The 25,861-nt window shown below is 43.6% G+C and overlaps 1 protein-coding gene and 1 long non-coding RNA gene across 3 annotated transcripts; one reads left to right on the forward strand and one right to left on the reverse strand.

Annotated features, from left to right (window-relative positions):
- Positions 1 to 626: 626 nt before the first annotated feature.
- LOC117888015 (serotransferrin-2-like) lies at positions 627 to 24,281 on the reverse strand. Of its 2 annotated transcripts, none has more exons than XM_034790996.1 (17): positions 24,151 to 24,281; positions 20,711 to 20,874; positions 19,281 to 19,380; positions 17,887 to 18,063; positions 16,737 to 16,899; positions 16,559 to 16,623; positions 15,709 to 15,866; positions 11,892 to 12,078; positions 11,594 to 11,742; positions 10,566 to 10,656; positions 9,310 to 9,369; positions 8,190 to 8,372; positions 7,227 to 7,383; positions 6,260 to 6,342; positions 4,723 to 4,907; positions 4,109 to 4,244; positions 627 to 3,246 (listed from the first exon to the last, which is right to left on the reverse strand). In XM_034790996.1, exons 1-17 carry the CDS (start codon positions 24,206 to 24,208, stop codon positions 3,206 to 3,208), a joined length of 2,157 nt encoding a protein of 718 aa, XP_034646887.1. In that variant the 5' UTR covers positions 24,209 to 24,281; the 3' UTR covers positions 627 to 3,205. The 2 variants fall into 2 exon arrangements, with proteins under 2 accessions (XP_034646887.1, XP_034646886.1); XM_034790995.1 differs by having other exon boundaries at positions 4,109 to 4,295.
- LOC117888016 lies at positions 7,383 to 25,317 on the forward strand. The gene is made up of 4 exons (XR_004648247.1): positions 7,383 to 7,857; positions 8,347 to 8,447; positions 17,432 to 17,562; positions 24,145 to 25,317. It is a non-coding gene; the product is annotated as an uncharacterized LOC117888016 (long non-coding RNA).
- The last annotated feature ends 544 nt before the right edge of the window (positions 25,318 to 25,861 follow it).

Genomic DNA, 25,861 nt, shown 5'->3' on the forward strand with positions numbered 1-25,861 from the left:
GACAAATGAATCTTCAAACACCACCTTGGTGCTCAGGTAAGGGAGTGTGATGGTTTCTTGGTCCTAATGTTTTCCTGTTTATAGACTACCCAACAACACTGGCAAGTGCAGGATGGTCTGCATGAATTCTGTATTCTTTCCCTGTCTGATTCATTCTTATTTTTCCTTTTCTCTCTCCTGTCCAAACCAGAGGTTCCATGTTGCAAGCACCAGCATGCCAAAGAAGTCGCTGATTAGCTGGGGTAGCTGCTGAGTCTTGCACTGCGCCTCCTGAATACCACTGCTTCTATATAGCTTTGCTATCCCAAAGATAGTGGGGAGAGAACTGGGGAATTAAACACAGGCCTACTACACTATACATAGCAGTTAGTGTTGGGTGACAAGGTTGAGCTCTGCAAAGTACACCTCTACCCCGATATAACGCTGATTCACCTGTAACGCGGTAAGATTTTTTGGCTCCCGAGGACAGCGTTATATCGGGGTAGAGGTGTAGTAAGGTATTGTAAATTCCTGCCTTTGAGACACTGATCAGTCAGACGGAATTCATAACCCACGAAAGATTTGAAACAATTAACTAGGCCTGCTCTTCATATACTACAATCTGTGGAAGAAACCAGGCTGATGACTTCAAACTAAGATTTAATCACTTTGATATAAGAGATTTATTGCTCTAAAGTTTTGTGTCCAATCATTCCTGCAGAAAACTGATTTTTTTTTCCTCTGTGATTTGTATTTCTCATAACAAAGGCCATCCAGCATTCTGGACAGACCCTAACTACATATAAAAATGTTGCTGGTAAAACAAAACTTGTAGTTGAAGTTGTTATGCTTTTTAATTGTATTAATCCTACATTCTACAGTTGTCTTGTTAATGTTTTCTACTAGTTTATGTATTCTCAGCTGTGGAAGTCCCCTCCTGGGTTCAAAGTTCAGTGCTGCATCAGTCCAGGAGATAGTGTGTGAACTCAAAGGAAGGGAGCATGAGGAAGCCTAAACTTGCATTAATTATGGTGAAATGAACAGATCCAGCCCAGAAGCAGGACCCTGTGTACTCTGCAATCCAATGGCTGCAGTAGTTGACACCTTTCCAAGATGCCCCAGACTTCATCATTTTTGCTGCAGCAAGGTGCACTTGGTTTGGTTTCCTTGTCGTGTTGGGACTCAGCTACAGTTAACTTTCCCCAGGAGGGCAAGTGAGTTGGATTACGGTGCACGCTCCCTGCACTGGTTCATCAAGTCAGGCAGAATGGAGCCAGGGAACACAGGAGCCAGAAGTAGAGAAACTGCTTGAGAACAGCACAGCAGTCAGGGCCTAGAAAGCTATGGGGACACACAAGCTGATAAAGATGGCTACAAGCTTCTCTCTTCCCTAGAATGTATGAGACAACCTGGAGAACATCACAGGAAAAGAGGCCTGGAAATGGAACCAAGCCATCTGGAGAATACAGCAAAAATGTTGAAATTCTCATCAACAAATTTTATATCCATCAGTATTTCTGACTAATGCTTCATAGTCAAATGTTCGGTGACCAAAAAATGGTGAGATATTTTCAGCAATGATTATTTTCAAGTTTTGTGTGTGGTTTTTTTTTTTTTCTATGCTAAGTGGCATGGCTCCCATGACCTCACATCCTGTGCTGTTCTCCAGATAATGCAGCAGGCTAACCTTCACTTCTTACTCCTCCTCCCTTGGGTAGTTTAGGGTAATCTAAACCCAGTGGAAATGGGAGGGGATGGAAATGAAGAATATTTCATAGCAACAGAATATGTTCATCTTGTTATCTGATCTAGGAGTTCTTGCTGCAGAATTTTATGAAATGATGTTGCAGAGAACACTGATCCCTGTCCAGGAGTAATGTCCAGACCCGGGGATGTCCTCTGTTATGGGAAACAAAAATTACAAGTGATAAAACTAACTTTCTCTCACAATCCCTACTTAAATTTCCCATCATCTGTCTGAAGAGGCCTGGCTTGGATTTGTTTTGCCACTCTTAATATCCTGCTGAATGGTGGTGTTCTCTGCACCGTGGGCTAAAGAGAATGGGTCTGGGAATCAGCCTCTTGCCTGGTAATGTACAATGGTTCCACAAGGTTGCAACTGAGTTCTTAAAGTTAATGTGAACTATAATGTGTCACAAGACAACACTCTTTTTCAGAGATCTTGCACTGTGTCCCAGCACCTCCTCTAGTAAAAAACGTACTGTTTAACCATATACATTGTGAGAAGGTTCCCTAAGGTTTGGATGAACACAAATTAGATTATTCTCAGTCATGAGAAATACCCTGTTAAGTACTGCTGTTTTGGACAAGAATGGGAACTCCATTGTTGTTCCCTTCCTACCATCCCCATCTCCTGTTAAAAATATAGGAACCTGGTTCTGATGGTAGAAACTTACTCATTCTAGATTCTTAATTTGCTAAGGGATAAGTGCAAAATGTATTGATTCACTTGGTACACGTTCTTGGTTGGTCATACAAACAGAAGAGAAATAAACCCTTCCCTATTCATAGCAGAAATGGATATACTTATTGCTTGTCTATGCTACATGTAAATATATAGGTAGTGTGTAGTGGCTAACTATAGCAAGATCTATGCATATAAAAGAAATGTTGCAGTTACCTCAGATAACAAGTTGTTTTAAATGGAAATGTAGTATAAATAAAACATGTTAGGGGAACGAGGCAATAACCTGCGTTATGTCCATGGTCTGTAAAGGGAGGAATAATTCCTAGGCCCAATGTAGCCTACAGCGTGGCCTCTGTCCTTATAAAGATGCTGAATTGTGGTGGTGGGGAGTGGGGTTTAAACTGGAAATACTAAGGAGTTTTGGTCTTAGTTGCTGGTGCTGCTTTTCTGATGCCACTGGCCCAGTCTCAAGGTTTGCTCTCTGATCTGTACTGCGCTGCATGATGCCGTACTCCACACCAAATGGAGTGAACGTAGGTAACAGGCAGCGCTTCTGGATAGGAAATAGGAGTGACATTTGAACAGCATTATCAGCATATATATTAGTAGGTGCAAGGTAACTGCAAGGTTCCGTTTTTTTCAGTATTTAAATGAGGTCTCGCTTGCTTTTATGAAACAGAAAACAGCCAGTCTCAAGTGGTGAAAATCCTCTTGGCATCTCTTGATTTCAACTTGGGTGGAGGTGGTGGATGTCTTGTGGAACTTCTGTGTGTTCCGTCTGTAGATATGTCTGCATATCTAAGATGTGCAGATATCCTGTTTGCAGAATTCTAAGATATCTATAAATCAAAATATAGTGTTTTAATTAAAACTCTCAACTATAAAATTACAGTTCTGTCTGAACAGTTCATACATACTGCAACTAAGGTCAGTAAAACTGAAATGCTATTATGAATCTTTTTATTTTCAGTTTGTTTACTCTGTCTTTAACAGCACCTTATATATAGTTGGCTTCATGGTCTTGTTGATGGCCAGTTGCATGCCTTGATATTGCTCTCAGTAGCTTTATACAAAACTTTTATAGTAATTTAAAATTCTCCAGCCATACTATTGAAAAGAGTTTGTTTTTTTTAATAGTTCAGTGTGACAGTGTCCCTTTTTAAAGGCAAAATTAAAATAACTGTAAAAAACCGACCTCTCTCCCCCAACCTTGGCATCTCCAAGTAAGAAATGAGTGACTCTTTCCCACCCACCCCCCTGCCACAGAGCTGGTCTATGGAGATCAAGGGGCAAAATCACAACTGGTATAAATGGACCTGTCTTCAATAAACCTGTGCTTGCTTTACACTACCATTGAATTTAGCCACAAGATGAAACTATAACCTGCTTAGCTATTCACTGTCTCTCCATAGTGTGAGAATCTTTTTAAACCGTGCAGTCAATGGGTGTTACTGCAGAAGTGCTGTGTCTACTGGGAGCAACGGTTATTTTAACAATGTTGTCTGTGGGGAAGCTCCATAGAACATTCACATACCAGTGCCCACGGGCAGAAGTTGCTGTAAGGAATTTTGGCTTTGGGGGAACTCCCTAGCAGCAGTTGAAGTAGCAAAAATGAGTTTGTCAGTAGGGAGCTGACAGCTACTGTCCAGGCATGCTTCTAAGGTTGTGTGTTCTAGCTCAACATGAACTATGTCACATTACCTGCATGTGTGCAGTTAAACACAGATTCTGCCAGCTGAAAGAAGGGCTCTCCAAGAATTGACTGATAGCCCAGGTGACTTGTGTGAACAAGATACTGAGTAGCATCTTTAAAGAGCAGATCACTTTCTCCATACTTCTGTGAATGAAATAGATGGAACTTAGAATCCAGATTTGTTTCCAGAGTTTCCTTAACAGAAAAGAAAAGAAAAAACTCAGAAAGCAGAAAACAAAATAGATGAAGCAGGTGAATTTTCAGCCATTTAGCAACCTCACGTAGAGAGAGATGTACAGGATTCAGCTAGTGCTAGCCTTATTTGGGGCTCTTGCAGTCTCCTCCCGCATGTTAACTCATTGTCTGTTGCAACACCACAGAGGCTTGTTTCTCAGCAAGAATATGATCATGATGTAGGAGCTACTGGTGCTGAAACTCTCCTTTAGTGAATCTGAATGGCCTTTTCATTAGTCTCCTATGCAGTCTTAAACCTTTAGTGCTGGCTGTGGAGGTACTTTATTTCTTATTTTGTTTGGAAGGTTTTGGACTTTAGACCTTGATGGGGTTTTCAATAGTGTGTAACCAGAACAGGATAACAATCCTTTCCCATCTTCTGCCTTACCTGGGATTTCATCAGGAAGCCATATATCTTGGTGGTAGTCACTGGTCGAGTCATGACTATGTTAGGAGGAACAGGACCGAGGTTACAGTCTGCCCAGTCTGTGACTGCGACACGCCTTCCATCCAGACACAGCAGCTCAAAGTCATTTAGGGTATAACCCATAGCCCAACCTGAGCTTTGCAGACCTGCAAAGGAGATGGAGAGGCAGTAGGGTTGAGCTCAGTAAATCCTGTGTTCCACACCATCCGCTAGATCTCAGTTGAGACATGGTGAAATCCCATGCAGAGTATTAGCATTGGAAAGGAAAAACTCTCAGTGCACTGGGTCCAAAAAGTACAACTTGCCACAGTCATCTACAGAGCATGTATAGTGGGTACATAGGAGTTTCTGTAGGGAGGCTTTGTATTTGCAGTTGTCACAGCCTACAGCCACTGAATGTATATCAATGCCATATCAGCCCATCAATCCATCTTACCCTGCAGCTGAAAAGACCTCTTAGAGAAAAGATAATTCAGTCTCCATGACCATTCAGCCATTAACTGCTCTGCAGAAACTGCTAATCAGTGTGTCTGTTCTAATGGAGGTCCAGTTCCTTATGGGTACATGTATCTTTTCTGAAAGACTACACAGTGTCTTACAAACACCTTTCTCTGGAATTTAGTCTGCAGAAATTTCAATGTGCTTTTGGGAAGACTCTACTTAGTGGTTTGCAAGGCCAAATGAAAATGGAGTTTCCTTTTCTTCTTCTCTCCCTGAAGGCTGTGATCTGTTTTATCTGCTATTAAGATTGGTAAAAGGAGCGTTTGGGGGTTTCAATGCTTTTCTGTTTTAAGCTGCTCTAACTAAAATTGACTTTCATTTTAAAACATGCCAGTTGGCAGCCCTTCTGTCCATTGTACTGCTCTGCTTTTTGCCACTTCTAAAGTAACTTAGTTGAGAACTTTGACAAGTAGCTAATTTCACATGGACAGTAGTGAGATTTTGTAGCCATTTATATGCACTGTTCTTGTGTCCAAAATAACACATTATGATAAATTCAGATCAGTTCTCTTGTCATGTAGAGTCTGTAGGAGCCTCAGAGCATTTCCCAGCACAAACAAGGGTTTTACACTTCAGCATATATTGTGGTATCTCTTACCTTACTACCCCGATTTTCTTCACCCTCTGGTCAAGCATAAGGGTATACAACTAATACTACAACTATACTAGCCTCTGGACAAGGCTGTGATGGCAGGGAGAGTCAATGGGTCTTCTGAAGCTATTAAGGAGCCTTTTTCCCAAATGGGCACTTTCCAAGTCTTGTTTCTCTCTATCTTCCTGCTGTCGCTGATTATTTCCCTCTTCCCCCTCAAACTAAATTGTAACTGAATCTCGTGCTTTATTGGAGCATTCAAATGCAGACTTTAAACCCAGACAAAACAACTGCATGCTCAGAATAGACCTTTGTATGTGGATGTTTCGGAATCATGATCATTGTGTGGGAAGAAACTTTGGTACCAGCTGAAATTCTCAAAGGATGGGAAAAACTGAATCTCACTCTCAATATTCTTGAGCAGGTTATGATGTTCCAGGAAAGCCACGTCCCCAAAGCTCCTTCCACTGGGACTGCCGACTAGACACCTAGTGCAAGGGAAAGCAATAGTTTATCACAATATCAGATTGAGAGACTAGAACTTCTGGGAGCAGTAGATGACTGAAGGGTTTGGATACTAATTTGAGTCTAGTCTAGGTCACTGGTTGCCAAAAGGTACCACCATATGCTGAAGCAACTGGATAATCTATGTGTGAAATGAGTTAGTGGTCTGTGCTGGTCTTGGGGAACGAGTGTCTCTTATAAATAACTATTTGCCTCCTTGCTGGCAATCTCAGCAAACAGACCAAGGTCTCAGTGGGCATGGAGACTGAATAACCTCCTCATTCCTAAAGTTGACTCCCAAATTGGAGTTGAGGCATATTGGCAGGGCAGTATAAAGAAGCTCGCAATACCATATTGCATCTGGATTTCTGTCTCTAGGGCTGCCAAACTAATACTGTTTAACTACATTCATTGTAAATACAGAGATTGGAACATTCTATTTATACTTTCTCTGTCTCCAGTTATTTTATATTCTCTTTCCATTAGGTGGTGGGAATGATTTCCTCCCTACATAATTGCCTTTCATATCCTGCACTACTACTTGTTCAAATTCCAACTATTACCCCTTCGGTTGGTCTCCAAGTAGGCTTGGGTTTGGGCACCAAGTATCATTAGAGGATTCTGAGTTAAGAATCACTATCTTGTCTAGTTTTCCATTAGAAACGGCAATATAACTTTTAAATCACCAGCCAGCTGAGCAGTCCCATAGCAATCGCAGTTGAAATAAAATACACTGACCCAAAGGCAATTTTTACGGTCACCAGCTTTTAAATAAGAGTCCAGCCTAGGAAACCTGCAGGCAAAAGAAATGAGCCATTTCTGGGTGATGCTTTTAAGCTGCATCCTTGCCTCAAACAGAGGGACTTACCTGAGCGCACCCATGTTTCCATAGTAGCGTTCATTATGATTCGCAGCACACCTGCTGGACGCTTTAGCCCCTTCCATCTCATCACCTCCAATACAGACTTTGCATAGGTTCCTGTCTGCTCCTGGCATACAACCCTTCCAAAAGTAACTCTGGTAAGCTAAGAAAAGGAAGAGATGAGGTTAGTCAATGTGGGGCATTTCAAAATATGTTCTTTCCTAATACAGGACAGGGACTGCTACTGTATTTCTCCATTGTAAGATAGTTTGCATTTCCTGAGCCTGTCTCTTTGTCTCACCCAGCTACTAACATTAGAGGACCAGACACTTTTTCCACTGAGTAGGTATGCTCTAAGACCTACCGTAAAAGAGTTCACAAATTAACTCCTGCTTGGGTGAGGGAGAATGGCAGACGGCAAATAAATAAAACTAAACTTTGCAGGTGAGTCTGTGTATGTGGGGGAATACTGACTGCATCACATTACCTACAGACAGGGATGTTGCTCACTTGCCAATAGCTGGAAGTTTTAATTAGCCACACTGAGGGCAGCTCAGTTCCTAACACTTGACCTCTCTGATCCCTTACAGACAGAATCCGCCAACCTTCAGAGCATGGTGCAAGACACTTTGATCAGGTATTAGATTATGGGTTTTAAAGCTGGGTGTGGAGGGCAGTTGTTGGGGAGGATGGGTATCTGTCTCTTATGAGCAGTATTTAATATTTTTAAACATACTGTGGTGACAAGCACATTATAAATAATTTCAGATGTCGAGGTTACTAGCAGTGCTCCCACTAGAAATCCATTAGACCAGGAGAGGGACACAGTGGAGCAATGGTGAATGTCATAAGTGATGTGTACGAATGACTTTAGTCTTCCACTCTCCCTCCCTCCCTCCCTCCTTCTTTCCCAGACCCTCTTGGCACCATCATTTGTCCACTTGGTAGATATTCTGGTGCAGTCCTTACCAGAGCCGATATCACAGTTCACAGTGTTGTTCTCCAGAGCCCCCACTGTGTACCTGGAGAGGAGCAGCCACCCCCCAGGACTGTACAGGTGACTGTGGCAGGAACGCCGTCCCCTCAGGTTATGGATATTTACATGCCTGTCATTCTTCTTTGCCAGGGCTACAGCGTAGACAGGTGGCAGTGCTGTGTGACAATGACAACAACCAGTTAGACCGAGCCAGCAAGACATCTTGGATGGGAACAGTCTCCATATTAAAAGTAAGTTTTAGAACCGGTTGTATCCTCCCTAAAATGACACTCCTGCCTCCCCTTCCCTAGTCCTCTGTACTGAGCTCTTTCAGTTGCAGGGAACTGAGAGCTGTATTGACTTCCGAGCCACAAAAATCCAGCCCTGGCACTGCTGCCTGGGACAGTGAACCCTCTAGCCCCCAGACAGAAGGTTTCTCCTTCCAGAACCAGTGCGCGCACACCCCTTATGCTAGCGTAAGTCCTAACAGCTGTAGCTCAGGGCAAGGTACCATCACTACCTCTACATACAGCAAGAACTCCTCTTCCTGTCTCCTAACCTTCCTCTATCCCTAATGGAGCCTTGTTGGAACGGGTTTGGGTTTTTTTGGCTGAAGTTCGAGCGTCTGCTGCATGACATCATCACAGTTCCGTGGGGGTAAATTATGAACCAGCAGAGCCCTGCAATTGCTGTTAGCTGCTCTGCTGAGTAGTTGGGAGTCACCCCACTTTCACAGCTCTTAGGAATCCTGCCTTATCCCAGCAGAGTTGCCTGAGGCCTGGTCTACACTAGGGAGGGGGGGATCAATCTAAGTTACATAACTTCAGCTATGTGAAGTTGACATACTTAGATCTACTTCACTGTGGTAAGTCGATGGCTGACACCCCCCCCCCCCCCCCATCGACTCTGCCTGCACCTCTCGCTCTGGTGGAGTACCAGAATCGACAGGAGAGCGCTCGTCGGTCAATTTATCACATCTTCACTAGATGCAATAAATCGACCCCCGATTGAATCGATCGCTCCGGAGGTAAGTGTAGACATGCCCTGAGCATCCTGGTGGAGCCACTTCACTTAATTAAAGTAGAAACCCATACCTCAAAGATCCTCCATTACCTTTATCTGCAAGGTGGGTCAGCTTCTTTGTTCTCCCAGCAGCTGGGGCACACCCCTCTCCTGGGCAGGAGAGATGAGCAAGAGCAGAGTGATGTTTGAAAACCCAAAACCATATACACAAGAACTGGTGACTGGCTGCTCAGTGTGCGCTGAGCATGTACTAGATACCAACATAATCACTAAAGAACGCCACACGTTTATAGGAAAGATGCATCTGGAGAGTCTAATCGGGGCGGGGGGAAGGCCTATTCCAGGGCTCACATTGCCAGCATTCCCACCATAGAAAAATGCACTCATGAAGTGCACGTGGCTTGTGGGTCAGGCAGTGAGCACTTACTCAATGCAGGGGATCTAATGACATCGACTGTTACTGAGACAGAGGGACTCTGCTCAGCTAGATGAAGAATCGGAATATGGGAATGTTTCCTTCCTCATACCCAAGTATCAGATCATGGTTGTCTCCCTTTCCCAGCTGTGCTGGATCAGAAAAGGGTTTAAGGTCTGCCACATTCCCTGTTCCCAAAATGGATGTGGTGTCATGGACATCACAGGTGCAGAAAAAAGTTGTTTTTTTTTGTCTCCTCCCTCCACCCACCACTGAAGGTATGTCTACACTGTGATAAAAGACCTGTGGCACAGCTGAGGCTGGTTCAGCTGACTTGGGATTTGGGGGCTATAAAATTGCAGTGTAGATATTTGGTTTCAGGAAGAGGGTCCCAGAGACCAGGTTCCAGCCAGAGCCTGAATGTCTACTCTGCAAATTTTATAGCCCTGCAGATCGAGTCAGCTGGCATGGGCCAGCCACAGGTCTTTCATTGCATCGTAAACTTACCTCAAGAGTTCTTGGGGAGATGCAGCTTCCTCTAGATTTTGGTTTCTCAAGGCTAAGAATCTTGCACCCCATCCATTAATTTCTATAATCCTTTACATTTATAGCATTTTATCCAAGACTTGTGAAGCACTTCACACACTTTATTAGAGACTTGCAGCATCTCTCTTGAGGCAGGTCAGTATAACTGTTTCCTTTTATAGGTGGGAAAACTGAGGCATGGATTAAGTAACTTGCCCAAGAGCTCACAGCCAGTCAGTGGAAGAACTGAGAAGACTATTCAGCTCTCTTGGCTCCCATTCCCCTGCCTTTGCAGCTAGGCACACAGCTGTGTGGCAATTTCACCAGGTTTTTAATGGTAGCTTTTTATTTTTTTGGTCTTCCCACTGCCTGCCCCTCAGGGATTATTGTGGAACAGAAAACTCACCATAGCATTCTGCAGCTACTGAGACCAGCCCACATATCCCTGCAATGTAGGCATGCGTGGCATCCAGCGTGGCTGCATCGGCCTCATTACTCTGCCAACAATATCAGAGAGTAACACATGGGACTGTGACCGATATTGCAACCCCATGCAGTATTTGGGGACCACAGTCTTATATTTATGCATGATTGTGTTCTACTCCATGAAGGAGGGCTACCACAGTTCCTTTAGGAACTAAAAACTGTAGGGGGTGATTAAGGTGGGTCACTAAGATGAAACAACTCTAGAGAGGTACCATCCCCTGGGGAGGCCTGTGTAGACTAATTCAATCTGGTTTTTCATAGATTCAAACAAAAAAAGGCTTTTGGTTTCAGAAGGCCAAGTGTGAACTAACTTTCAGCCGCCTTTTAATTCATAAAAGGGCAGGACCTTGTGGAAGGGTTGGAAAAAACTTTGGCCTACTAGGACCGATGGGTGACCTCTAATAAGCTGTTAGCATACATATAGGAATGTGTGTTGGTTTTTATACATTTTCCTCTAGTACTTTTGCTTAAAAATGAATGTATGTTGCTGTGTGAAGGCTGGTTGATAACTGCTATACACTGTTGTGTAGCCTATGGAGAAAGGTTAACAACAGATACTGGACCCCAGGTCAGACCTGCTGGAGGAATCACAGTGAGGTACAGAGGGATTGCAAGTGTAAACCCTCTGTCTGGAGGGAGAGAGATGCAAAGAGGTGATGGTTGAGAGCCTGAGGCCTTAAGTAGGTGCCCTTGAAGACCAGGACAGGTGATGTCAAAGGTGTAGTTAACCCAGAAATTGTGACAGTGACAATTTAGAACCTGCGTAACTTATGTAACTGAGTGCCAATCTCTCCCATACCCCAGTGGCTGGGGGGGCTGAGGACCCTTCAGTCTCATTCTCTTCAGTGCCTCTGTTGGTTGGTTTTATCTCCATTGCGCCCAAGTGTTTGGGACAAGAACAGACATGTCTGTGCCTTTCATTCCCGTTTACTCCATATAGGTTCTTACCTTGATCAACTCAATGCAGTTGGTCATTGAAGCAGCTTGGACACAGACCAGGGGGTCAGATTTGATGTTCAGGGCCCACTCTTCACACTTGCGGAGCTCAGCATTGCTGACGCAGCACCAGCGTATCACACTGTTGTCCAGTGAGCTCCCTGCAGCAGCAGGAAAGAGAGTGCAATGGGGTTAGCATCACCCATGTACTGAGCTGTTTTTACCAATTGGCTTCTTTGGGTCTGTGCATGTCTCCCCCTTGCGACGAGGTGGGGGCCTCTTTGTCCCATTCCCTTGGGAGAGCTCTCACCTTCATGGCCTAGTCCCTTCAAGAGGGCTACGTAGTCCAGGCCAAGGATGTGGGAGATCTCTGCTTTGTCCTGGAGCAGCTGCAGGTGCTGAGTGGCATCGTGGAACAGCAGGTTCTTCCCCCTGAATGGCACTGAAGTGAAGAGCTCAAACTTGGCCCTTTCTTTTCCATTCTTCCCAAAGAGATGCTAGGAAAAGTATAATGGCTTTAGCTGTAGAGATGCTGCTAGTCTCCTCTGTGACTAGCCGCCTTGTTGCTACACCTCCTCTGTCTAGAGTCATGGCAAGTATGGGGTGATCATAATGTAGTACTCAGAACTCTAACACTCCCTGGGATTAGGGCAAACCCTCCGTGCATCTATCTTAGGTGTTGGTTTCCATCCCTACATGGTCTGGGACCCAGTTATTTGAGGAACTGCTGCTTCTCCTGTCCCATCCGGATGATCATGATTTGCTTTGATGCTCATTTTCTGCTCCCGCAGGGGAGCCTGCTGTCTGCAATTGTCCAGGCAAGAGCTCCAGACTACAGCATAAGATGTATCTGTTTTGGTTAAATTATTCACTTACCCTGGGCTATTTCAGGGGCAGGATATGGAGGTTTGTAAGAACTTTCTTAAATCTTATGTAGTCGGTGTTCAGTTTCGATTGAATATGAGATGCCTGGAAGCGGAGGCAACAAGCACTATTTATTCACTAGGGAATGTAAATATGGGGATGGAGACGTAATCAAGGGCTTGCACCCAGAAGTCCCTGAACCATATGACAAACTGCATAATAATTCACATTGGTGGGCACTTGGAGGCTAAAGGGAAGGAGACTTTGTTTGTTTCTCCTTTCTCCAAGGTGATCCCGGCAATTAAAGACTGGTAAGTCTAACATCAGTAGCGGGCAAATTAGTTGAAACGATAGTAAAGAATAAAATTGTCAGACACCTAGAAGAACATAACTTGTTGGGCAAAAGTCAACATGGTTTCTGTAAAGGGAAATCATGTCTTACTAATCTACTAGAGTTCTTTTAAAGGGGTCAACAAACGTGGACAAGGGGGATCCAGTGGACATAATGTACTTGTATTTCCAGAAAGCCTTTAACAAGATCCCTCACCAAAGGCTCTTACGGAAATTAAGTTTGTCATTGGATAAGAGGAAAGATCCTTTCATGGATTGAGAACTGGTTAAAAGACAGGGAACAAAGAGTAGGAATAAATGGTAGATTTTCAGAATGGAGAGGGGTAACTAGTGGTGTTCCCCAAGGGTCAGTCCTAGGACCAATCCTATTCAACTTATTCATAAATGATCTGGAGAAAGGGATAAACAGTGAGGTGGCAAAGTTTGCAGATAACTATCTTGAACAGTTTAGTATTAAGACCAAAGCAGACTGTGAAGAACTTCAAAAAGATCTCACAAAACTAAGTGATTGGGCAACAAAATGGCAAATGAAATTTAATGTGGATAAATGTAAAGTAATGCACATTGGAAAAAATAACCCCAACTATACATACAATATGATGGGGGCTAATTTAGCTACAACTAATCAGAAAAGAGAACTTGGAGTCATCATGGATAGTTCTTTGAAGATGTCCATGCAGTGTGCAGCAACAGTCAAAAAAGCAAACAGGATGTTAGGAATCATTCAAAAAGGGATAGAGAATAAGACAGAGAATATCTTATGTCCCTTATATAAATCCATGGTGCGCCCACATCTTGAATACTGCGTACAGATGTGGTCTCCTCATCTCAAAAAAGATATACTGGCATTAGAAAAAGTTCAGAAAAGGGCAACTAAAATGATTAGGGGTTTAGAATGGGTCCCATTTGAGGAGAGATTAAAGAGGCTAGGACTTTTCAGCTTGGAAAAGAGGAGACTAAGGGGAGATATGATAGAGGTATATAAAATCATGAGTAGTGTGGAGAAAGTGAATAAGGAAAAGTTATTTACTTGTTCACATAATATAAGAACTAGGGGTCACCAAATGAAATTAATGGGCAGCAGGTTTAAAACAAATAAAAGGAAGTTCTTCTTCACACAGCGCACAGTCAACCTGTGGAACTCCTTGCCTGAAGAGGTTGTGAAGGCTAGGATTATAACGGTGTTCAAAAGAGAACTAGATAAATTCATGGAGTTTAAGTCCATTAATGGCTATTAGCCAGGATGGATAAGGAATGGTGTCCCTAGCCTCTGTTGGTCAGAGAGAGATCACTTGATCATTACCTATTAGGCTCACTCCCTGTGAGGCACCTGGCATTGGCCACTGTCAGTAGACGGGATACTGGGCTGGATGGACCTTTGGTCTGACCCAGTATGGCCATTCTTATGTTCTTAATTTCAGTGGCGTGGCCTCTCCCCGTCCACTGCTCACTCCTACCTGAGCTTCTAGGAGTGAATCAGATTAGAGCTAGAGGAGACCTAGCTATCTCCCCAGGGCCACGGCAGGATGGTTCCCCAGTCAGTGCTTTGTCCCTTGTAATTTTAAATATCTCCAAGGGATGGCGCTTTGGCCACTTTGAGTCTGGAATAGTCTCCTAAGCAAATAGATGTTGCTGTCAGGAAGCTTTTCCTGATGTTCGGCCTATATTTTCCCTTGCGTAATTGTTAGCCAAGATTCCTTGTTACTCCCTCTTGTGTAACTCCTCCCACCTGAGTATTTGCAGTCTTGAGTACTCAGATGTTGTTACACTGTCCCCCATTTCCTCATCTCCTAGTCAAGCTACACACCCAGCGCCTGCTTCAGTGCATCAGCAGAGCACAGGTGATGGTCTGTGGTGGAAGAAACCTGACCTGGAGGGGATAGAGCTTGGGACTGTAGCACCCTAACCCCATTGCAAACCTGTTCTATTTGGGTGGGGATGGGAAGAGAGACGAGGAAGAGATACCTGGGAACTAGTGGGCATAGCCTGCAAAATGGCTGTGGCTGGGCAAAAGACCTAGGAGACGCACTAATTCTGTGTGTATCCCAGGAAGATGCTGCCAGAAGTTGGCTGAAGTTTAAATCTCCCCCATTGGTGAATCTCCCCTCTGAGTGCAGCTGCCCCTCTGAGCAAAGAAGTGGCAAACTGCACCTCCTGTGCCCATAAGGGTGGTCCAAGCCCATACTATTAAATTACCTCCCGCTAATATATGGCATTACTGCTTTCCGAGCACTTGCCTCTTAAATATGTTTGATTATTTTTCCCTCAGATTTGAGTCCAGGCTTGGAACTGGGAATGAAACTCCTTTCTCCAGAGAAAGAGGATAGAGGCAGATGCTGGAGTCAACTTTCTTGGTAATTGCTGGACACTATTGTTAAATATATATATTGATAATGCCCAGAGGCCCCAGTCAGGATCAAGCACTGATTTTAATACATGCTGTACAAAAGTGGTCCCTTCCCCAAGCCTTTAGGTCCATAGATATTTAGGTACCTAACTCCCATTGACTTCAGTGGGAGTTAGATACCTAAATATGTTTGAGGATCTGGACCTTACTATTTAAAGATCTCCACCCTCCACACATTAATAACAAATGGAGGGATGTAGCGAGAGCAAAGATCTCTCCAAATTTACACTACACTGAGCAGCTGTTAGTATTCTGGAGAGCAGAGAGAGAGACCTCCACTCCTGTCCTCTCTCCCCTAGATTGTATTAGTTTGATACTCTGATCTAACTTTAAAGGCTGTGTGCACTCACCCTCTCTCTCCAATAGCCTTTGGAACTCTCACCAGGGTACCTGTCCTAGCAGATGACAACGTTGGATGTCCCAGAGCAGCCTCAACACCTGCAGTCTAGCTCATTCCATCTACACCCAGAGATGGCTTGGAACCTGGTTAGCAGTTCCAAATTACCTGGATCAGGATGAGGAATTTCTTGGTGATCTTCTGGAAGTTGTGGCGGCTGATGATGGCACGCCCAGGCCCACGACCCAGGTTACAGGTGCCATAGGCACTCAGCTTCGCTGTGGATCCATCAGGACACAAGAGCTCATATTCCTCTTGGTCTGAATCTAAAACAACGGGGCAACTATCAAAGCTGTGAAGTGAAACCCGGCCTGGCAGAGGAGAGACAGCATTTTTCAAGGGAGCCTGCTCCAAGTCTCAGTGCCCAAGTAGGACAGTAAATGCCAGCTGTCAGCAGGGAAGGTTTCTCTCTGTGCTGCTCCCCTTACCAAAGAGAGATGTTAAAGCACAAGGACGTTGGCTGGGGAATTTGAGATGCTTTCTGAGAAGCAATAATTTAAATGTTCTTTAAAGAACAAGAAGCTGCTAGACCCCTTCGAACGACTGACCTTGGGTATGTGATGCAAATTTTTGGTCAGGTAAAAAGCCTGGCCAATGAAAACTGCTCGTCTAGCAGAGCTACCCATGGAATTGTAAAGGGTTCCTCATTATATACTATCAGCCATGCTGTATAAATAGTGACTTCTTCAGCCAGCTGAGAGCTAAGGCAGTAATCTAAAATGGAAAGCTTTGGTGGTTCTGACAAGGAACATCTCCTGTGAGCCACCATTCCCCACCTAACTTCCACTCTCCATTTCCCTCCAACTCTTGGAGATTTGAGGCATACCCTCAAGAGTTGCTTGCCTAGATTAAACTCAAACTGGACTCAATAATGCATTAGGCATCTTCCCCCCCAAAGCATCCATGTAGAAAAGAATACAAGTTACAGGCCAACAGAAATCGGAGTACTTGGGTTTACCTGTGGCATTCATTATTGTTAAGTGATCTAGGAAAGCAACATCTGCTACTCTGTTCTTCAAGCACCTGCAGAGAGATTAACACAATCCATTAGCACTTAAACCTGCTTTTCTCCTCCTGCCATCCCTTCTTCCCCCGCAAAGCCGCTTCTAATGCAAGCAGAGTGGGGGTGAGGTCACCTGAAGGCTCCCTCAGAGTCGTAGAAGGGCTCACTGCTGCTGGTCTCACAGAAGTGGTTCTTGTTCCTAACGTAGGATTTCGGTCCTTGACAGAGAGCACAGAGCTGAGGGGAGGTGACGCCAACACCTGGGATGCAGCTGGCATTGAAATACTGACTGATCACTATAGACATAAGAAAAACAGTCAAGTGGCAAAGCCTGGAAAAGATAACAGTAGCATTCCTTACGTGCTACTTGTAAAAAGTTAAGTATCAGAGGGGTAGCTGTGTTAGTCTGAATCTGTAAAAAGCAACAGAGGGTCCTGTGGCACCTTTAAGACTAACAGAAGTATTGGGAGCATAAGCTTTCGTGGGTAAGAACCTCACTTCTTCAGATGCAACTTTGTAAAAAGTTATTAGTCTCCAGTAGGGCTAGCTTGGTTGTCTAAGCTTCAGGTATGAAATACTTCCTGAAACTACAGGATCAAATCTTAGTTGGGTCAAGTCCATCTTTCTTCCTTCTGAGGGAGTTAAATTCAGTTTTGTGCACTTACTGCATGGGGGCCCCCTACCCTTACAATCCAGGGCCCTGTCTGCTCTGTGTGTTCATTAAAGAATCTGTGGCACGTTCTGTAAGAACCTGGAGTCTTTGACCAGCCTCTGCTCACTGTTGTGTACTTGCTATACCACAGATGATTGCTACTCTCCACCCCACAGGTGGCTGCACTTCACTGGTGCCGGCAGCCGCAGGATCCAATCCTCCATTTGGTGAGATTTGAGTGAGGAATCTGACCTATCGTTTGTCAAAGGCTTTGGGATCCTTTTGGAATTAAAGGCATGATAGAAAGGTAAGACAATATGCTGTAGAAGCTACTGTACAATGCTTCCCTTCCCCCAACCTCCCATTGAATACAGAACACAGGTGTTTCCTGTTGCTCTTGCTAAGATAGCTTTTCTGTTGTGTGAGGCATAACTGAAAAGACACTGGCAGAAGCGGGCTAGCAGCACGTGGTTAAGCTTCCCAAGTGGATAACTGGTCCACCAACCCAAAAGCTCTTTGGTCTTGGTGTGTTCCGTATAGTTCAGTAGGTGTTACACCTGCCACCACTTTACTCTCCTTTACATAGGCAGGAGCTTGGCCCCGAGGTGTCTGTCACCGTCCACTCACCCACCTTGGCTCAGAGGCTGAGCCTCATCCCAGAGGAGCTCATTCCTAGCCAGGAGGAAGCCCAGTGGAATGTTCCAACCTGATGTCCACCTGGCTCCATTGTGGCAGCTACGCATCCCCCTTAACCTCTGGATGTCCAAAGTTCCTCGTCTGGCAATGGCCACAGCAAACACGCAGTTTCCTAATGATGGGAAAGGGGAGATACAGGAAGAATAACTATCCCTTTAATAAACTTAGGACAACTGCTGCAGTGCACAGCGATGGGAGGATCTCTGTGCCAGGGCTAAGGAAAAAGTCTCAAATAAAATGGAAGAAATGCAGTTACCAGCATAAGCCAGGAAAGGAGAGTTGGTCCAAAAGGAACATTCTGTTGGTTACGTCACTGCTCAGTTTGCCAAGACACTACTGCCTAGCCAAGAGCTACCAACATGCAAAGCAAGGAATATAGAACTTAGAGATGGAAAAGGTCTATTAGAAAATCCAGTCCATCTGTCCAAGGCCAATGTGGCTTGATTTCCATGAAACATTGCACTGAGCATTTGTGCCATCTAGTTTCAGATTCTGCAACCAGTGGGGTTTCTGGCACTTACCTTCTGAATCTTTCACAGTCTAATACCTCTTAATTCCGTGATGATTCTGATATTCAGCCAAATATTTTTCCCTTCCTTAATTTCATCCCATTTCTTCCAGTTATTCCCCCAGATATCACTCTAATACAACTCTCTCCTTTGGGTTTACTCCCTTCAGATCTTTTCAATCGTATAATTTTAGTTTTGGCTGGGCCAGGCTTTAGTTCTTACTCCTTCCTTGTAAGTCAACACCCTCCCACCCACTGCTCAGTCCTGTTGCTCTTCTCCCTCCCATTTGTCAATGTCTTTGGTGAGGGCTTTGTGATAAGGGGGAAAGGTAGGGATGTATCTTCAGTCTACCTGCAAGGCTTGGAACTCCAGGATGCAGTGGGAAATGGATCTCCAGAGACCGAGGAAGGGGTGGGTTATAGGTACTGGGGACAGGATTGGAGGATGGAAAATGTTCTTTAAGTGCAGGATATTATTGACATTTATCTCGAAGTGCTTTACAGACTTCTATTAAGCCTCTCAAACCCCCTCTGAAATAGGTGAGGGCTCCTCAGTTAGAGCTACTGAAGCACAGAGATGGGACAAATTACTTAATGTTACGTAGTGAGCTACTGTCCAAAGCAGGAATAGAATCTAATCCTCTGCTCTAACCACTACAGATACTTTCTCTCACCGAGGATAGGATTGACTCTCCTATACTGCTCTGGGCTGAGGTCATCTTAGAGTTATCCATTGTGATGCTTTCTCTTACTCTTTCTTTTAGTGATAACATTAGGTTACAGTGAAGGTATTTTACAAATGCGTTTGTCAGCTAACCTACCTTCCTCATAGATCTCCTTTGCCACCGCAGTTAAGCCATACAGCTTCACAGCAGAATAAACATCTCCAGCATCCAAGGAGACAGCATCTGCTTTATTCACCTTTTTAAAAAAAGAAAAAATCCATTTAAGAGAGTCCCTCTGTCCATGGGAACAATAAGTGACTTGAAGACTAGAGCTCTCACCACAGACTTTTCACAACGCTTTCTCAGTTTTGGTTGGATCCCTGTTTCTCAGCATGGTGGAATGTCAACTTGAACTGATTGTCAAATATGTAACATGTCTGTGTCAGTACTCATCTTGCATGAAGCCTGAGTATTCTTCACAAGCCTAATTTGGCAAGAAATCCCTTCTCCACCTTTCCTTTGATCCTTCCACCCCAAGGATGAAATCCTGGTTTTGCTGAAGTCAATGGTGAAAATTCCCATTGACTTCAGTGAGGTCTGGATTTCACTCCAGATCTCTTTTCTCCCCCTGTCCCCCATCCACAAATACTGGCTGAGTATTCTCCTCACCATGCATCTCCAAGAACCTTTCAGACACTTCTAGGCTGGGTTCCGTCCTTAATCATACTATCTGCAGCTCCTAATAAGTATAGCTTTATCATCTATTAACAAGGAGCTCAGGACTGAATGAAGAGGTGGGAGACCAGGTTCTTCTCTGACCTCAGGAGCAGTTCTTTTTTTCCAAGTCAGAGCTGGGATCCACTGGAGGAAGCCAGTGCTGAATGAGCATGAAGACTGAATTCCCTTTTCCCAGTCAGGTTTTGGATGCATTAGCGAAACTGTACAACTAGGAAGGCCAGGGCTATATTTTCCTTTCTCCCCAGAGGAATTTGTCCTTAAATGCACATAGCCCTACGAGAAGCACCATCCCATCAGTGAAAGTTGTCTTAAACCTCCAGTCACTTCACTGCCTCATTTCATATAAATTATCATTCAAAGGTATTTTTATTTGGAAAAAGGACAGCTCTTTGGTTCAGGAAAGATTAAGTAGAGGTTAAAAATGGGGAGGGGCAGAAAAATTGTTAAATATAGTTGAACTAGAATTGAAACCTAAAAGCCAAGGGGACTTTTGGTATGTCTTCATGATTTAACAGCTGTAGGGAGGAGACAGATTTTGCTCATTTGCTCCCACACAGCTCTTATTTATTTCATTGGGATTACAAAGGTGTAACAGAATCTCTGTTTTGGCTCGTCATTGGCTGTATCACTGATAAGTGATTTTTATCACCTGGATCTTTCTTGCCTGCCCAGATACTGTGTACTTTGTCACAGATGAAATACCATCACCATGATTGCCTAGATTTCACTTCCCTATGGATTCTATTTACTAGTAGTTGTTACACCCCATCCACCTCCCCCCCACACACACACTACAGAAGAACTAGACTTGGGGTCAAGATAAACTCTGCGATTCTCTACAGACTCACCCTGATCTTGTCGATACAGTCATGAGTATTTTGAGCTCTGATGCAGGAAACCCTGGCAAAGGAGTTGATTGTAGCCAGAGGTAGGACAGCCAGGAGTGCTTTAGATAACTCAGCACACTTCCTCTGCTCCAGGTCAGACAGGGTGCACCATCTGAACTTCTTCCCTGCAGGATCAGAAGGCAAGACACGTGCTCTTTAAATGGGGAGAGGGAGATTCAGAAGAAGGGACGTGGAGGGAGGAAACTGACCATAGCTGATTTTAGTTTTTGTTCTTTAACAGGAAAAAGTAGACTGTTTTCTAGGGTCAAAGTGCCCAAGGGAGGAAAGTCTCATTTAACTGGAACAGCATTTCCTGATTATTTTCCCTACGACTACCCCTTCAGTGCTAGGATTCTGTTTTCAATAGTGAGATGCCCACATTAAAGCACCAGATCCAAAAACAAAACAACAACAAAAACACCTGATCTAAGGGTGAGTTTGAAATCTATACCCCAATCAGCAGTCATTTGCAAAAATCAGATACTATATATAATACGCTGAACTAAAACCCTAGGTCCAAACACTACTGAACTTTGGGCTTTTGAGATCATGATGGGAATTTTACGGCTTGGGCCTGTTTCTAAACAATGTAGCTGCCTAAGTTATCCAGCGGACAATAAAAAACTGTTTCCTGGACTTTTCTTTGGTTAGAGAAGTTTGCTTCACTTGCTGAAATCTGCCAAGGAGGAACAGGAACTGGGGTAGCTTGTAAATACTCAAGGTTTCTAGAATATTTTAAGTTCTCAGAGCATTAATTCTTGCCACCCCACCACTTTTTCATGCAGTAGGCAGGAAATATTATCCTCGTTTTATAGCGGATATGCAGAGAGGTTACGTGCCTTTCCCAAGATGACACTGAAAAGCAGTAACAGAGCTGGAATTGGAATTCCGTTCTTGGCTCTCTCCCATGAAAGCAGCCCGTAGAGCTGAATGGAGCATCATGAAGGCCATTCTTTACAAGGAAAATAGGTTATGTTTTAAACTGGGTTAGCTGCCATGTTTTCACTAAAATGACTTTAAGTAGGATTTTGCAGCTAGTGTAGACGTGTCAAGTTGTGTTTGTTAGCTGGTCGTCATTAACCCCAGATTCACCTTAGGGGGCAGAAATGATACTGTCAATAAAAAGGATGATGACTGTTGTTTGTGTGTCCCAGATCAGTAGTAGCCTTGAATTGATACTAAAAAGCAGAGACAAGATGAAGACCAAGCTACTAAATTGACAGCATCCATTCAGGCTAGAGTTCTACATAGAACTGACTACACTTTTCCATAGCTCCTGCAGTGGGTTTGTGGGAGGGAACTCTGTTTTAGAGGTTACAGTATAAAACTGTGAATCACAAATTCTGAGTTCCTTTCCCAGCTCTCTCTCTGACTGTGGAGCAGACACAGATTTCTTATTTGTGCTAATTTCCCCATCTGTAAAATGAACATCCCTGCCTACCTTGCTGGGGGTGACATACAGGTTAACTAATGCCTGAAAGCATTCTGAGAGTATCACATGTCCCGAGGGCACATCTAGAAAGAAACTGATGAAGTCTGATCTCTGATTATTTCGATGTGTTCAATCTTGATAATAAGTGCAAAGTATTATTGTTTCTGAAATAATACAGTATATAATACAACTTTTTCTATAACCTCAGATGCATAGGCATAGTTTTTGGTAATATTTTTCATTCTTGGACAATTCTAATTTCGCTGTGATAATGGTCTCTCTCTTTACTGGTGTAGGTTTTTTAATATAGTATGTTATCACAGGAATGTGTTTCATAGTTCGCATCCATGTCCTATACATTCTTTTCAGCCATCAGCACAGCCTTCCTTGGTGATATTCAGTGGAGAAGGCAATTAGCTATGAAGCTAATTTAGTTACAGATTTGGTCCCCAATCCTGCAAACACGTATGCACAAGCTTAACTTTGTGTATGTGAGTAACCCCCTTGAAGTCAATGAGATTAGTTTTATGCATGAAGTTAAGAACATGCATAAATGTTTGCAGGTTTGGGATCTAAATTTGCCTATAGATGCTAGTAAATTTTCACTTTTATCTTAAGCTCTAGAATTAATCTGTGGTGCACTGTACAAGTACAGTCTTGCGTCTGATGAAGTGGGCATTCACCCACGAAAGCTTATGCTCCAATACTTCTGTTAGTCTTAAAGGTGCCACAGGATTCTCTGTTGCTTTTTACAGATCCAGACTAACACGGCTACCCCTCTGATACTGTACAGGTACAGTTTACTGTGCACTCTTAATTTAAATGACTTTCGTGGACATGTGTCCAGAATACATTGTCATACGTGGTACAAAGAAATGCTGTGTGTTTAAAGTGGTACAAAAAAGATGATGTATGCAAAATAATAAGTGATCATGTAACTGAAGAGAGGACCCTGTGTAAACAAAATAATCATGTAATTAAAGACCAGATCAAATGCATTCAAAGAGTTGTATATTCAACTTTACCATTGTAGCTCCCTGATTTATAAGTGCTTAGCTGTGTAACATTGTTTTCTTAATATAGGGTTGGGTTTGGGTTTTGTTTTTTGCAGAAATTTTATTTTAAAATGTATAAGTTTAATTACGTAAGCTGCCAATACTGTCAGGAGCTGCCAAGCCCCATGCTTTAATCATAGTTCAGCTGGATTTAAGAGAGAACCTTAGTTTCTACGATGCTCCATTCCAAATATAAAAAGGTTATGTCTACACTACAGCAGCACAGCAATGGGATTGTAGCTGTTCCGCTGTAGCACAGAAGCATAGATGCTTTCTACATTGACGAAAGGAGTTTTTCTGTCGATGTAGGTAATCCATCTCTCCGAGAGGCGGTAACTAGATTGGTGGAAGAATACTTCCATCCACCTAGCTGCATTTATGCTGGAAGTTAGGTTGATCTAGCTGCAGTGCTTAGGGCAAGAAATTTTTCACCGTCCTAAACTGTGTTGGTAGGTTGATCTAAATTTTAGAGTATCAGGGGGTAGCCGTGTTAGTCTGTATCTACAAAAACAACAAGGAGTCCCAAATAAATCTGTTAGTCTTTAAGGTGCCACCAGACTCCTTGTTGTTTTTCTAAATTTTAGAGGTAGGCTAGGCCTAAATTGTTTCACTGTGTTAGGGCTAGAGAACAAACAGGTCTCATCAACTATTCAAAGCAAACAATGTTGCAACATAAGTGCCAAAGAACAACTGCATTCAGCTTTTGCAAGGATCCCTAATGAAGTCAACATCTGCCACAGATCAAACAGGGAGACTAATACCAGATGAGAACTGAAGTAATCAGAATAGACACAGACCTAACAGCAACCATTTTGTACCATAAGAGAAAAAAAAAAAAAACAAGCATAAAGTGCCTGAGAGTTCATGTTCTGATGACTGTTGCCCTTCTCCCTCCCTCTCTGCACCAGTCTTACCTGAAGAGAACAGGGTGAAGGTACCCAGGACAAGTAAGGTGGCTGTGGCTGCCTTCATGATGACGACAATGCAGCAGTAATCCCACTATACCCGAAGCCTCCTCTTGTCTCATACCAGGGATTCCAATGCAATGACTGGAGCTGCTGACAGAAAACAAGAGGGGTTAGGCATCAGCACAAGAAACCAATAGAAACAACAGAGAAGACTGAAAAATGGATGGTGTGTCTGAGTAGGCAGGAGGAATGGCAGCCAGCCATGAGGTGAGAGGAGGATTAAGGAGGCGCAAGAGGCCCTATTCCTAGGCATCGATGGAAAGCATTAGTGTATGTTATGCTCTACCATGCGCAGGCCTCTCTTGGAGGTACAATCCTGACAACATTCAGGCAGACACAATGTGGGAGCATGCAATATCCTGGTGCCTAATTTTTTGCTGTAGGCTTCCAGCAGTAACTTCAGGCTCACAAACACCACCTGGACCCTGAACAGAACTCATTAGTTGCCTTGTCTGTGCTTGTGAGTCTGTACCTTAATGTTCACCCTTTTTACAAACTAGATTTTGTACAAAGTATGCCTTGTGCTGTATCATTTGAAAACTCATCTGGTGAACGCTACTGTCCTGGTAAAATGTGTGTGGCAACGTTGTACGTGAAGTTATAAAGTTCTATTGTATAAGACATGTTCCAAGTCTGGGGAAACCACTTCAACCGGTTCCCCAGATACAAAAGGCTAGCCAACACCTAAGCTAGGTGTCAACATAATCAAATGGACTATCACCTTCGTAATGGAACAGCTGGAGGTTCCCTTGCAAACAGACTTTCTGTTGCCTGAACCCCAGCTGGAGATGAGTCTCAAATACGAGAATTGCTATAAGAAATGGGAGCAAATTCCCCAGATTTTCTCTCTGCCCTGAACATCCACAACGTCTGAAAGACAAGGAAAGGAGCACTGGACTGGGGGAGGAGTTCTGGCTGAAAGGCATCCGATAAGACTGCAAAACCATCTGATGAGAGAGACATTTTGCTTTGAATTCACTTAGCTTGTTAAGTGAGATATTAGTTCATCTTGCCTTTTATTTTTTTATAGCCAAATTCTGACTTTTATGCCTCATTACTTGTAATCACTTAATCTTTCAGTCATTAATAAACTCGTTTTATTGTTTTATCTAAGCCGGTGTGTTTGGATTGAAGTGTTTGGGAAACACCATTTGGGATAATAAGATTTGTGCACATCATTTTCTATTAATGAAATGATGGACTTTCAAGGAGCCTGTATTGTCCAGGAGGGTACCAGCAGTACAAGACTCGCATTTCTGGGGACAAGTCTGGGACTGGGAATTTGCTGGTTTCCATCTGTAATATAAGTCAGGAGTGGCTGGCTAAAGCACTCATACAGTATAGCTGGGAGTGATTTACATGCTGGAGACTGAGAGAGAGCAGACCAGGAGTGGTTAGTCTCACAGCGAAGCAGTGTAAAAGTCATCCCAGGTTGGAGAATTGAGGCGACACAGCTGTCCATTGGTCCAGACAGTACCCTGGATAATGTCACAGTGCTCCAGGAAGAAGTTGTGGTGGTTAAATTTAAATCTGTCCTACACCTACCTGGCATTGTCTCACTTTGTGGTTCCATTCTAGTATAGCAGCATGAGGAGTTATTAATTCAGGATGGTGCTTTTCATCTGTAAAGTACTTTACAAATAGTAAGAACCCGACT

The sequence above is a fragment of the Trachemys scripta genome, chromosome 15 (genome assembly GCF_013100865.1).
Source record: "Trachemys scripta elegans isolate TJP31775 chromosome 15, CAS_Tse_1.0, whole genome shotgun sequence".
Classification (NCBI taxonomy): Eukaryota; Metazoa; Chordata; order Testudines; family Emydidae; genus Trachemys; species Trachemys scripta.

Excerpts from the sequence above, each read along its gene's own strand:
- LOC117888015 (XM_034790995.1), bottom strand. The coding sequence starts at position 24,208 with ATGAAGGCAGCCACAGCCACCTTACTTGTCCTGGGTACCTTCACCCTG. Across the intron at positions 16,900-17,886 it reads GGCTCAGCCTCTGAGCCAAG|TGATCAGTCAGTATTTCAAT; the intron begins GTGGGTGAGTGG and ends TTATGTCTATAG. Across the intron at positions 6,343-7,226 it reads GGAAACATGGGTGCGCTCAG|GTGTCTAGTCGGCAGTCCCA; the intron begins GTAAGTCCCTCT and ends CCCTTGCACTAG.